Source organism: Bufo bufo, chromosome 4, assembly GCF_905171765.1.
Source record: "Bufo bufo chromosome 4, aBufBuf1.1, whole genome shotgun sequence".
NCBI lineage: Eukaryota > Metazoa > Chordata > Amphibia > Anura > Bufonidae > Bufo > Bufo bufo.
In genome coordinates this window covers 225,940,013-225,954,030 of record NC_053392.1, presented here as the reverse complement: position 1 = coordinate 225,954,030, position 14,018 = coordinate 225,940,013, and the positions used below count along the sequence as shown (strand labels likewise).

Below are 14,018 nucleotides of genomic sequence, written 5' to 3'. Positions count from 1 at the left end.
ATGTGCCAGGCAAGGAATGTGCGTCAAACCTGCTAGCCCCAGAGCTGCTACGAGATTTTGCCCTTTATCAAACACCACCAGGCCAGGCTTGAGGCTCAGCAGCACCAACCACTCATTGGTCTGTTGTTCCATGCCTGCCCACAGCTCCTGTGCGGTGTGGGTTTTTTACCCCAAACAGATAAGTTTCAGAACAGACTGCTATCGTTTCCCCCTAACTCTGCTGAAGTTGATGGTGCAGGTGTTATGCTGACCAAATGAGGAGGCGGTAGAGGAGGAAGCAGAGTAGGAGGAGGAGGCAACGAGAAACATCCTGCAATCCTCGGTGGCAGTAGGACATGCACCAAACTACTATCCGCCTCAGGCCCAGATGCCACTGCATTTATCCAGTGTGCAGTTAGAGAGATTTAACATCCCTGCCCGTGCTTACTAGTCCATGTATCGGTGGTTTATGTGGACCTTGCCACAGATGGTGTTGCGCAGTGCACATCTGATCTTGTCTGCCACTTGGTTGTACAGGGCAGGGATGGCTCGCCTGCAAAAGTAGTGGCGGCTGGGAACCACGTACTATGGGAGAGCCACCGCCATAAGGTTTTTTAAAAGTTTCTGTCTCCACCAGACGGAATGACAGCATTTCAAAGGCCAGGAATTTTGAAAGGCTGGCATTTAGGGCCAGGGATCGCTGGTGGTAGGGGGTACTTCCTCTTTCTCTCCAGTGCTTGGGGGATGGACAGCTGAACGCTTCCACGGGACAGAGTCAACATGCTGGGTGACAGTGGTGGAGGTGATGGTGTTGCTGCCACATCCTCTGTTTGCGGGGTGGCAGGTGCCACTGTCACTCCAGAGAAGGAGGAAAAGGCAGAGACTGCAGCAGAAAAGGGAGCAGGAGGAGCCTGAGATCAGGTGTGTACTCCACTGCAGCGCATGCTTTGCATTTAGATGCCTGGTCATGCAGGTGGTGCTCATGTTTAGAACATTTATGCCTCGCTTCAGGCTCTGATTGCACATTGTGAAATCCACTCGCATCTTGTCGTCAGCACACTGTCTGAAGAACTTTCACGCCAGGGAACTCATTGAAGCTCAGTTCCTGGGTGCGGAGGCAGTAGCAGGCGTACTGGCTAGGGGACAGCCACTCTTTTTGCACCCAGCTCCTACTTTTGCTGTTCAGCTGGCGCTGTGTGACCACCACCTCTTCCTCCGAACTGCACATGTCACTCGCATGACCTTGATTCCATGTGGGGTCTAGGACCTCATCATCCTCCACATCATCTTCCACACACTCTTCACCCCTACCTTCCTTGCCGGTCTGCACACAGCAGAAAGCCGCAGCAGCTGCCACCTGTGTTTCGTCATCATCATCAGAGACAAGCTGCGATGGTCCTCTAATGTCCACATCCTGAAACATAAGTGGTTGGGCATCAGTGCACTCAATCTCTTCCACTTCTGGGGCAGGGCTATGTGGATGGCCCACAGAAATCCCAAACAGCAGATAAGAGACTGCTGCATGACTTGAGGCTCAGACTGCTTGGCTGATGTGCAAGGGGGTGACTCTGCGGTTTCAGCAGGTGACCGGGTGGGAAACAATGTGAAGGAACTAGAGGCACGGTCAGCCATCCAATCTACTACCACCTCTACTTGTTCTGGCCTCACCATTCGGGCCTACAAAATGCCTACGTGCACCTGAGGAAGGTGTTTCATTTGGGTGTGTAGCTGGCACAGATCAACCACGTCCTCTACCTGCAAAAGGAGTTCCACCAACACCAGCAGCACCACGACCAGGGCCATGTCCCTAATTTGATGCTGTCCTCATTCTTTGAGGTCACCCACCAAACTAACAGACAGATAAACTATATTAATTTCCCTGTCACATATGCAGTGCAGATGTACCTCACACCAAAAATGGGTATATGTCTCCCACCGAACTAACAGACGGAAAAAGTATACTAATTACCCTGTCACATATGCAGTGCAAAAATAGAAAAAAGGGAGCGTAAATGGAGATGTGAATTGAAAAAAGAAGAAGGGGGAGGGGGGAAGGAAAGGAGGGGGGAAAGGGGTGTGTTGGAGATAGGGACAAGGGTAGGATACAAAGTGGTATAGGGTGGAATGGAGGATAGATTAGGGGGGCGCCTAAAGCCAAAACCAAAGGAAGAAATGATAGATTGTAAGGCTGCTCACACCCAGTAGAACCTAGGTTCAGCTGGCCTGACTCGCAGGCCCCGAAACGCATCAAGCTAATCTAATAAAAGTTACCTTGTGCAACGTCTTAAGTCCATTGAGTCATCAATCAATCAACAGGACGACAAGGGGAACCTACATTCTACAGGCGACCTCTGCGAGGGGGGGTTTCTGGTGTCAATGTCTTGAGCTATATCTTGTGCCGCCCCCCCCGGTGAAGGGAGTAAAACATGATTGCACGTACAGTACAGACCAAAAGTTTGGACACACCTTCTCATTCAAAGAGTTTTCTTTATTTTCATGACTATGAAGGCATCAAAACTATGAATTAACATATGTGGAATTATATACATAACAAACAAGTGTGAAACAACTGAAAATATGTCATATTCTAGGTTCTTCAAAGTAGCCACCTTTTGCTTTGATTACTGCTTTGCACACTCTTGGCATTCTCTTGATGAGCTTCAAGAGGTAGTCCCCTGAAATTGTCTTCCAACAGTCTTGAAGGAGTTCCCAGAGATGCTTAGGACTTGTTGGCCCTTTTGCCTTCACTCTGCGGTCCAGCTCACCCCAAACCATCTCGATTGGGTTCAGGTCCGGTGACTGTGGAGGCCAGGTCATCTGGCGCAGCACTCCATCACTCTCCTTCATGGTCAAATAGCCCTTACTTTCAAAGTTTTCCCAATTTTTCGGCTGACTGACTGACCTTCATTTCTTAAAGTAATGATGGCCACTTGTTTTTCTTTACTTAGCTACTTTTTTCTTGCCATAATACAAATTCTAACAGTCTATTCAGTAGGACTATCAGCTGTGTATCCACCCGACTTCTCCTCAACGCAACTGATGTTCCCAACCCCATTTATAAGGCAAGAAATCCCACTTATTAAACCTGACAGGGCACACCTGTGAAGTGAAAACCATTTCAGGGGACTACCTCTTGAAGCTCATCAAGAGAATGCCAAGAGTGTGCAAAGCAGTAATCAAAGCAAAAGGTGGCTACTTTGAAGAACCTAGAATATGACATATTTTCAGTTGTTTCACACTTGTTTGTTATGTATATAATTCCACATATGTTAATTCATAGTTTTGATGCCTTCAGTGTGAATCTACAATTTTCATAGTCATGAAAATAAAGAAAACTCTTTGAATGAGAAGGTGTGTCCAAACTTTTGGTCTGTACTGTATATGTATAATGTGTTAAATAATATAGTGAACATACTCACTTTGATGATTATTGTTTTTATGTAAGAACACATTTTTTAATTTTTTATTTATTTTTGGCTATACACCATTTGGTCATCTTTATTTATGGGGAGGCACTACAAGCCTCTATCAGTGGTATCAATTTCCCATTTCAATACTTGGTGCTCCACCAGCTTTTCTTCTATTCTTTTTTTCGTGCATCCACATATGCAGTGCAGGTATACCTCACATCAAAAATGTGTATGTCACCCACTGATCTAACAGACGGATTAACTATATTAAATTTCCCTGTCACAGATGCAGTGCAGGTGTACTTCACACCAAAAATGGGTATATGTCATCCACCGATCTAACAGACGGATTAACTATATTCATTTCCCTGTCATATATGCAGTGCAGAGTATACCTCACACTAAAAATGTGTATATGTCACCCACTAAACTAACAGACCGAATAACTATATTAATTTCCCTGTCACGTATAAAGTGCATGTGTATCTGACAACAAAAATGGGTATATGTCATTCACCGAACTTACAGATAAACTATTATATTTTTATGTGCAAAGATGGTGCATTGCACCTACAAAAAATCACTATAGGTCACCCACAGAATTAACAGTCAGATTAATTATTATATCTCTGTGTCAGGGGTGCAAAGCTGGGGTATTGTACCCACAAAAATTCACTATAGTCACCCACAGAATAAATAGCCAGATGAAATTCTTAACACTCTCCCTCACTTCAGCTGCCTGCTTCCTGTCTCTGCACTACTCAGGGCTGATGGGCAGTGCTACACGTGATCCAGCTTGTATAGAGGCTGGGTCACATGATGCATTAGCCAATCACAGCCATGCCATTTCTAGGCATGGCTGTGATGGCTTCTAAGCGCCCACAGCTTAAAAGCTTGTTGATTCAACAAGCTTTATTAAAGGCCCGAACACCGAACCAGAACTTTTGCGGCAAAGTTCAGGTTAGAGTACAGACCTGAACTTTGCAGTTCGGGTTCGCATATATATATATATATATATATATATACACACACACACACACACACACACACACACTGTATATATTCAAATGACTTATTTTCCCCATATTAAAAACAAACGCTTTCTTACACTTATTTTTATCCTTCTAGGGCATGGCATCTGATGGGTTAAAAGTCTATGATCAGCTATTTTGCCAAGCATTGATTCTGCCACCAAGTGTCTGCTGTGTAAAACAGCAGGCACTTGGTGGCTAAGGTGCCCCCACAGCTTGTAAGGGAGATCAATCATTAAAGACCCAACATCCAGAGGGAAAAAACTCTTTGATGCCTAGGGCAACCTATCACAGGACAGCTTTGAGTTAGAATATTTCTCTTGAAAAATTAAAGCCATGTTAATTGACTGTTATGAGAAACAAAGTTTTTCTTTTAGACAGTTTCATCAATCTAAATCAATGATTTTTAACTGTTACTATACATATTTATGACATTGCCTTAAATAAAACCTGTCAGGCCTATTAATATTTTGTGTTAGTAAATAGTTGTATTCCTCATGATTAAAATAAAAATCTACAGCACCTAGAGATTTTTGCGATTGCTAGGTTATTTTTCCTGGAAATAGATGAATAAACTAACACCTGGGCATTATCATTCCCCCTCTTTCAATCCTGTGTACCTGCTTTAGAAAAGCACAGTAATTCAGAGGATAAAAAAATCAAAAGCCAAAGAATACCTTACCTTTCTTTGTGCAAATATAGTTACTGCATAGATCAGGCCAATCAAGGCTAGGCATGCCAAAAATATGAAGAACCACCGTACATCTCTATTCAGCTTGAAGTTTAAAGGTTTAGGATACAATATAGATCTCACCATGTCACCTTTAGTGGTATTGAAACCTATGATAAAAGCAGACATTTTCATATTAGTTGGATATGTCCTTGAAGGTTTTGCATTCTATTTCCAACCACAATTTGTGTAATTTTTAAAGTGTATTATTATTAGGGATGAGCGAATCGACTTCAGATGAAACATCCAAAGTCTATTTGCATAAAACTTCATTAGAATACTGTAAGAAGTGGGAGCTCCGTATAGTATCATAATGTAATGGCTCCGATGAGCCGGAGTTATTACTTATAACTTCAAAACTTTATTTTTACTGGTTCAGTTCCAAGGTACCACTTGGACCAAACCTGAGTTCGGCAAAAGTTTTTTTGCAGTAGAAATTAATTTTTGAAGTTATTACCCGAAGTCTCGCAAGACTTTGCGAAGTAATAACTTCGGCTAATCAGAGCCAATACATTCTAATACTGTACGGAGCTCCTGCTCCGTACAGTATTCTAACAAAGTTTGATGCAAATCGACTTTGGATGTTTCATCCAAAGTCTATTCGCTCATCCCTAATTATTATATATTATGAAAGCGCTACAAAGCTTACCAGTCCTTAAGACTACAGCTCTTGCTGGACCTTGTGCAGTGGATTCAGTCCTTATCACTTCAGTACCACAGAACATTACATGGCGCTTATAATCTTCTCCGCTGTACTGCTTCCATGGCATTGTGTCATCTCCGTGAGGTAGCTGTGTTTTTGTCACAGGGATTGATTCTCCTAAAAACAGTGATAAAATAGAAGATCAGTATTTCTAATGGAATAGTGTTTGAGGAACCATCCAGTTCTCCAATATTCTAATTACGTTGACTGAAAATTGCAATCTATTCTACTGTATTACATACATAGTTAGAGTCAGTAAGGGAAACAAACAATATGATGTATTTTAAGTCTGGTATCACTCTGTATTGGTTGTCAATTTTCTTCATTATAAGTGGGAAAAAATTCCTTCTTTTAACCTGAGCAAGTGCACATGGCTACATAACTCCCTAAGACCTTCAAGTATCCAAAGAGCCCCTAATGTTCTTCCCTAAGACTCCTATTTCATACTGTATGTAGGCACACAGATTTTTTTTGCGAGTTGAAAAAAACAAATAAACATTTTGAAAGTTTATCTTTTAAATGGGGAAAGTGGGTGATTTTAATGTTTATATTTGGGGGATTTTTTAATATATTTAAAAACTTTTTACCCTTATTTTTAGTCCTCCTAGGGCATGGTAGTTGAGGAGTTAAAAGTCCATAATGAGCGATACATCAGAGCATGGACTCTGTCACCATGTACCCGATCAGCTCCTGAATGTGCCCCAGCATTAAAGCCTGATATCTGGCGTACAAATACAGCAGATGTCGGGGAGAGGTTAATATAATTATTTTGTAACAGGGACAATACACTGTAGGACACAGACACAAGTTCTACCTTTCTCGCATAAATTATACATCATTTTTATATTAACTGTAACCCTGAATGCCATGATGCCATTCACTATGAAACCAGTCTCTAGCCCTTTTTTAAATACTGTGATAATACCTGCCATTGCTACATCTTGGGGTAGGGCACCCCACCCTCTAATTGTATTGAATCCTTTCCTGTACTGATATCTAAATTGCCTTTTCTCCACATAATTAATACCTTTGCAAAGTCCCTGGAAAGAATAAATGCTGTGACAATTATTTGTATTGACCACACATGTAAAAAGCTGTATCCCATGTTGTACAACACATAAAAAGGTATTAACCCAATGAAGATTGTATGGCAGCTAAATGAAGACCCTATACTAAGGAGCAGTATAACTCATCGGCTGGATCGGTAACTCTCCAGAAATATCCAACAACTTTGTATTGCTTTAAAGGAAAACTTGGATTGTGATATATTTCAAGTTCATATTCTGTAGGATCTCTTCAATGGAAAAGGCTTCATTTTTTTCACAGCTCAAAAAGATCTCAGACAATATAATAGATGTGTTACAGTAAATACTAAAAAAAGGATAGAATGTTATTGCCCAGTAAAGTTTTTTTCTTAGGGTAAGTCTCACCTGTTAACATGCCTTCATTCACAACACATGTCCCATTGACTAAAATGGCATCGCAAGACATAAAAAACTCTTTGCCAGATAAAACAATAATGTCTCCTGGAACCAAGTAGCGAGACTCAACCTGGCTGCAGTCTGCAAAGAAATGTGCACAAGACCGTTGTAAGAATGAGCTTTTCATTTGTTACTGGATTAACAAGTTTAACAATGTACTGCAAGACACTGATCCTTTGTCAAAATGATCTTTTCTAGGATATTTATAGCATCGGAAATAGTATTTTTACCATCATGGATTTCCTATAATTAGGCAAATAACTATTTAACTTAGGTGAACAGTTTTTTTGGCCATACGTTTTCACTAAAGCAAATGGACTATTAGGGTGGGGGTCACTTATATGTCTTATAGATGGGCTACAGAGCTGAGGAGCTACCTCTAGACTATGATGTGTAAAGATATATGAAGATATAAAAAAAATACATTCGTGTGCATGAGCCCTAAACCTCTAGCTTTTATGCTATGATTTCTCCAATGAAAATCTGCCACAGACCCACCCCAGGTGGATTCTACAGTTTCCATAAATCTGCCACAATATCTTTTGCTGTTTTTGTTGTGTTTCGAGAGTCAGTCGTATTTTTCCAAAATGTTGCATTTTGTAGGTTTGTTATTTTTCTGATAGGCTTTTGTATTGAGCAAAGCACCAGAAATTTTTTTTTAAAAAAAAGCAATGGAAATCACTTGCCATATGCTATGAAAAAATGCTTGAATTGTATGGTGTTGTTAACAAGTTTTAAAACAATGAAAGAAGTGTGTGTGAGTGAGCCCTTATTCAAAAAGTCAATCAACACTTTTCTGGCATAAACCTCCTTCTTATCGCGTTACATAAAAATGTATTTAGAACTAGGTAGTGCATCCCATATAGCTTAGTATCTGCAAAACAAAGGAATGATGCATGTTATTCACTGGTTAGGATTAGTGTTGAGTGAACTTGTGTTTTAAGTTCGGCGTCCAAAGTTTGGGTTATCGAAGAATCCAGTTATGGATTCCGCTACCACGGACCATAACAGAATTGTATGATGGCATGCACCACGGAAGCCTATAAGAGACATTCCGTATTGCATTCCATCATAATAGACGTGTACGCTGGCCATAGACTTTTATTATGACAGAAAGCAATACGGAATGTCTCTTATAGGCTATCGTGGTGCATGCCATCATAGAATTCTGTTATGGTCCGTGGAAGCGGAATCCATGATGGGATTCTTCGATAACCCGAACTTTGGATGCCAAACTTAACAAAAGTTTGCTCAACACTACTCAGGATGTGGGTATTAGGCTACGGCCACACAGTCAAATTTCTTGATACAGTTTTGGAAGTCAAAATCAGGAGTGGATCATAAAGGGAGAGAAAGCAGAAAAGGAGGAGATATGACTTCTCCTAGATAAATTGGCTCCTGGTTTTGGCTTCCAAAACTGCGTCAGAAAATCTGACTCTGTGGCCATACCCTCCTGCTACACCTTTGAGCACCTTCACATAGCAGTATTCTGCATTCAGCGTTTTACATCATTATTAGCCAAAGCCACGAGTGGAACATAAACAGAAAAAGTTTAAACCCATAATGGCCGCCTCTGTCTTCATTCTGCAGCAATCTATTTTGTCATCACTGCAGCTGAGCGAGAGGGACGGGAGTTTAATGGCTCCTATGCTAAGAACCAGCTGTTACCAACAGCCTCAGTTCTTAGCAAAGGCTCCTGCTTCATAGCTGTGGTTGAAGTAAGCTCTGATTCTGGCTCTTAACCTTTTGATTGATACAGTCCATACCATGACATCAGGGGCAGACTGGGCATAGACCCTACAGAAATTTCCCAGTACGGTGATAAAGCAGTATTTTATGGTGGCTGCAATGTGGTATTTGGTATTGCTGGGGCGGTATATTGTGCTGCACTATGGTATTGCTGGCCCACCTACTTCTGTTGTCTCTGCCTACTTGTGGCTTTTTTGTCCCTGCTGTTTTGTCCCACTTTCTATCAATTTGGACTCGCCTACAACATGGGGCCACTTTTAGTTTTTTTTCTATGACCACTTTAAGTTCCCATTTCATCCTTCCATGACATGATCAAAAGGGACTCTCCCTTATGATCAGGTCATTGATTTCCCAATGACATAAACAGAGACTGAGGAAGTCATCTGCAGTCATCTCTGAGGATCTATGAAGGACCCCAGAGGTCTCTGTTCTGAAAGCCTGCTGTTAGGGCAAACCAGTGTCCTAATAGCACATATTTTTTAAGTAAACCAGGAAAAAAAATTAAAAGTATATTGCAAATATTAATTATTACTACGACATTTTGTGGCTGGCAAAATACTGATGCATTTCATGTGGCATTTACAGTGGGTTCAAGGTCTACATTTTGTTGCACAGTATAGGACATGTTCAATCTTTTGTGTAATGAACATACGGATGCGGACAGCACATGGATGCTGTCCATGTGCTTTCTGCACTATCCGTGGCTGCTGAAATGAGTAGCAATAATGAAAAAATGTTGCTGGTCATTAAAGGTGGGTTCACATCAAGTTTTATGCCTCCGTTTGATGTATGCATTACAAAAAAAAAAAAAAAAAGATACAAAAACGCAGCACACCACATTCTTGTATCCTGCAGATCTGCGCTTTCCCTTTCCGCTATTGAGATCCGCCATAGGATCTCAATAGGGGAGGAAAATGCTTCAGTTTTGTCCCCATCTTCTTGTCAATGGGAACGAAACTGAACTGAAGGGAATGGAGATCACCAGGATGCATTTCGTTCCATTATATTGCGTTCTCATGACGCACACAAAAGTGCTGCAAGCAGCGTTTTTGAGTGTGTCCTGGCATGTGGAGCAAGACGGATAAGTCATGACTCACAATGTAAGTCAATAGTGACGTATGCATTTTCTCTGACATAAAAGAAAACGGATCTGTCCCCCATTGACTTACAATTAGGGATGAGGGGGTTTGCAGGTTCGGCCGAACTTTGGGTTCGGGACCCGAACTGGAACCCGAACCCAATTGAAGTCAATGGGGACCTGAACGTTGAAGCAAAATGGAGGTAGGAGCAGGACAGTTGCCCTGCAAACAAATGTGGATAGGGAAATGACTTTAAAAAAAAATAAAAAATTATCTTGAACTAGGAGGTGGAGGTCTAAGTGGAGTAGGAGGTTGAGGAGGCGGTGGACGTGGCGGTGTAGGTAGCCAACACTGTTTTTTCCTTTTTTTAAAAATTTTATAAATTTGGGAAGACCACAAAACATTTGGAAATATAAAAAAGAATGCAAAGAACAAGTGCGCTGGAGTATAACAATGGCTGGGTGCAGCCGGTATACTTGTCTACTCAGCACAAGGAACGGGCAAGTCCTGTGGGATCCACGCCTGGTTCATTTTAATGAACGTGAGCTTGTCCACATTGGGTGTAGTCAGGCAGCTGCGTTTGTCTGTGATTACACCCCCCCCCCCCCGCCCCGCCGTGCTAAACACACGTTCAGACAATACACTTGCTGAAGGGCAGGCCAGCACCTCCAAGGCATAAAGAGCAAGCTCAGGACATGTGACCAATTTGGAGACCAAGAAGTTTAATGGGAAAGACCCATCAGACAGTACGTGTAGGCGTGTGCACACGTTTCGTATCAGCTGGTGGTGCTGGTTGTTGTGGCATGCTGACAAAGCTTTTCCACATTTCGCCCATGGTGACCCTCCCTTCTGAGGTGCTGGCGGTGCCCCAGCTGTGTTGGCAACTTCTTCCTCCTTCTATGCCTTCGCCTTGTGCTTCAAATGAGCCCCGCTGTCAGGTGTGAATGCCATCAGCAACTTCAGATCACGCTCTAGTGACGGAATTAAGTTGTCCTTAAAGCCGGGATCCAGCAGGGTGGCCACCCAGTAATCATCACTGGTTAGAATGTAGGCAACTCGGCAGTCGTTGTGCAGATACTGCAGCATGTAGTAGCTCGTGTGTGCCAGGCAACGACAAACTGTCCTCTGTGGGAGGTGTATCGTCTGTGGCCTTTGTATCCCCCAGCCATGCTCCATTGATGCCCATAAGTTGTTTTGGGTGCCATCCTGCTGTGAACACGGTTCCTCTTTCTCATCATCATCCTCCTCCTCATCATGCAGAACTGTGCCCTGACTGGACAGTTGTGTACCTGGCCTCTGTTGGTGAAGGAACCCACCCTCCGAGCCACTTGTGAATGACTGGCCTGATAACCGTGGAAATGGTCCCTCTTCCTTACGCCTCTTCCTCCTGTGCCACATCCTCCTCCTTCATGCCCCGAAGTGTTTTTTCAAGGAAACATAGATGTGGGATAGTAACGTTGAGGACTGCGTCATCGGCCATGTTGACGGAGTACTCGAAACAGCGCAACACGGCACACACGTCCCGCACGGCCCACTCTTTGGTGGTGAAGTGGTGCTGTTCCGCAGAGCGACTCACCCGTGCGTGCTGCAGCTGAAACTCCACTATCGCCTGCTGCTGCTCGGACAGTCTCTCCAGCATATGCAAGGTGGAGTTCCACCTTGTGGATACGTTGCATATGAGGAGGTGAATGAGAAGTCCAAAGTTACGCTACAGCGCAGACAGGCGAGCAGCAGCAGGGTGAGAATGCCGAAAGCACGCACAGACGGTCCGCACTTTCTGCAGCAGCTCTGACATATTGGGGTAATTTTTCAGGCACCTCTGCACCACCAAATTCAGCACATGCGCCACCACCAGGCCGGGCTTGAGGCTCACTGGCACCAACCACTCATCGGTCTGTTGTTCCATGCCTGCCCACAGCTCCTGCGCGGTGTGGGGAGGATTTGTCCCCCAAACAGATAACTTTTTAAACTGCCTGCTGTTGTTTACCCTTGGCTGTGCTGAAGTTGGTGGTGAAGGTGTTACGCTGACCGGATGAGGAGGAAGCGGAGTAGGAGGAGGAGGCAACAGGAGGCAATGAGAAATGTCCTGCAATCCTCGGTGATGGTAGGACATACGCCAAACTGCTATTCGCATCAGGCACAGCCGCCACTGCATTTACCTAGTGTGAAGTTAGGTAATTATAACGTCCCTGCCTGTGCTTACTGGCCCATGTATTAGTAGTTATGTGGACCTTGTCACAGATGCCGTTGCGCAGTGCACACCTGATTTTGTCCAAAACTTGGTTGTGCAGGGCAGGGATGGCTCACCTGGAAAAGTAGTGGCAGCTTGGAACCACATACTGTGGGACAGCCACCGCCATAAGGTTTTTAAAAGTCTGTCGCCACCAAACGGAATGACAGCATTTCAAAGGCCAGGAATTTTGAAATGCTGGCATTCAGGGCAAGGGGATGGACAGCTGAACGCTTCTTTGGGATAGTGTGGACATGCTAGGTGATGGTGGTGGTGTTGCTGCTACATCCTCTGTTTGCGGGCTGGAAGATGCCACCGTCAATCCAGAGGGGGAGGAAGAGGCCAAGACCACAGCAGAAGAGGGAGCAAGAAGAGCCTGAGATCTTTTGTGGTTTTTCAGGTGGGATACACCAAATGGAAAAAGATTTACGAAAACTAAAGGAATGGTCAAAAATCTGGCAAATAAAATATAATGTTGATAAGTGCAAGATAATGCACCTGGGGCGTAAAAACCCAAGAGCAGAATATAAAATCAGTGATACAGTCCTAACCTCAGTATCTGAGGATAGGGATTTATGGGTCATTATTTCAGAAGACTTAAAGGTAGGCAGACAATGTCATAGAGCAGCAGGAAATGCTAGCAGAATGCTTGGGTGTATAGGGAGAGGCATTACCAGTAGAAAGAGGGAGGTGCTCATGCCGCTCTACAGAGCACTAGTGAGACCTCATTTGGAGTATTGTGCGCAGTACTGGAGACCATATCTCCAGAAGGATATTGATACTTTGGAGAGAGTTCAGAGAAGAGCTACTAAACTAGTACATGGATTACAGGATAAAACTTACCAGGAAAGATTAAAAGGACCTTAACATGTATAGCTTAGAAGAAAGACGAGACAGAGGGGATATGATAGAAACTTTTAAATACATAAAGGGAATCAACAAGGTAAAAGAGGAGAGGATATTTAAAAGAAAGAAAAACTGCTACAAGGGGACATAGTTTTAAATTAGAGGGGCAAAGGTTTAAAAGGAATATCAGGAAGTATTACTTTACTGAGAGAGTAGTGGATGCATGGAATAGCCTTCCTGCAGAAGTGGTAGCTGCAAATACAGTGAAGGAGTTTAAGCATGCATGGGATAGGCATAAGGCCATCCTTCATATAAGATAGGGCCAGGGGCTATTCATAGTATTCAGTATATTGGGCAGACTAGATGGGCCAAATGGTTCTTGTCTGCCGACACATTCTATGTTTCTATGTTTCTATTGCACCCACAAAAAAATCTCTATAGGTCACCCACAGAATTCACAGCCAGATTTATTGTTTTATTTCTGTGTCAGGGGTGCAAAGCTGGTGTATTGCACCCACAAAAAAATCATTATAGGTCACTGAGCGGATTTGCTCTGGTAGACAGGTTAGAGGATGCAGTGTAGAGACAAGGAACCAAGTTGTAAATCAAACTTCAGTGTTTTATTCACACTCAACAAAACATAACAGTCTTGGTGCTTGTTCACACACAGCAAAAACAAAACAGTGTTCACCTGGAATCCTAGGTGTCGGTTCACACCTGGCTTAATGCTCAGCCACAGAAAAGTTCACTGGCAGGCTTCCAGGCGGAAGTTTGCAGTCT

The 14,018-nt window shown here is 43.2% G+C and overlaps 1 protein-coding gene across 2 annotated transcripts in view; it reads right to left on the bottom strand.

Moving 5' to 3' along the window:
• Nucleotides 1-14,018, bottom strand: part of LOC120997963 (probable cation-transporting ATPase 13A5) — a 262,081-nt gene that overhangs the window by 183,894 nt on the left and 64,169 nt on the right. For both annotated transcript variants that reach the window (XM_040428345.1, XM_040428346.1), the window contains exons 9-11: nt 7,284-7,415; nt 5,800-5,970; nt 5,103-5,260 (exon numbers count right to left, since the gene is read on the bottom strand). In XM_040428345.1, coding sequence (XP_040284279.1) covers nt 5,103-5,260; nt 5,800-5,970; nt 7,284-7,415 — 461 coding nt within the window. The remainder of the gene's footprint in view (nt 1-5,102; nt 5,261-5,799; nt 5,971-7,283; nt 7,416-14,018) is intronic.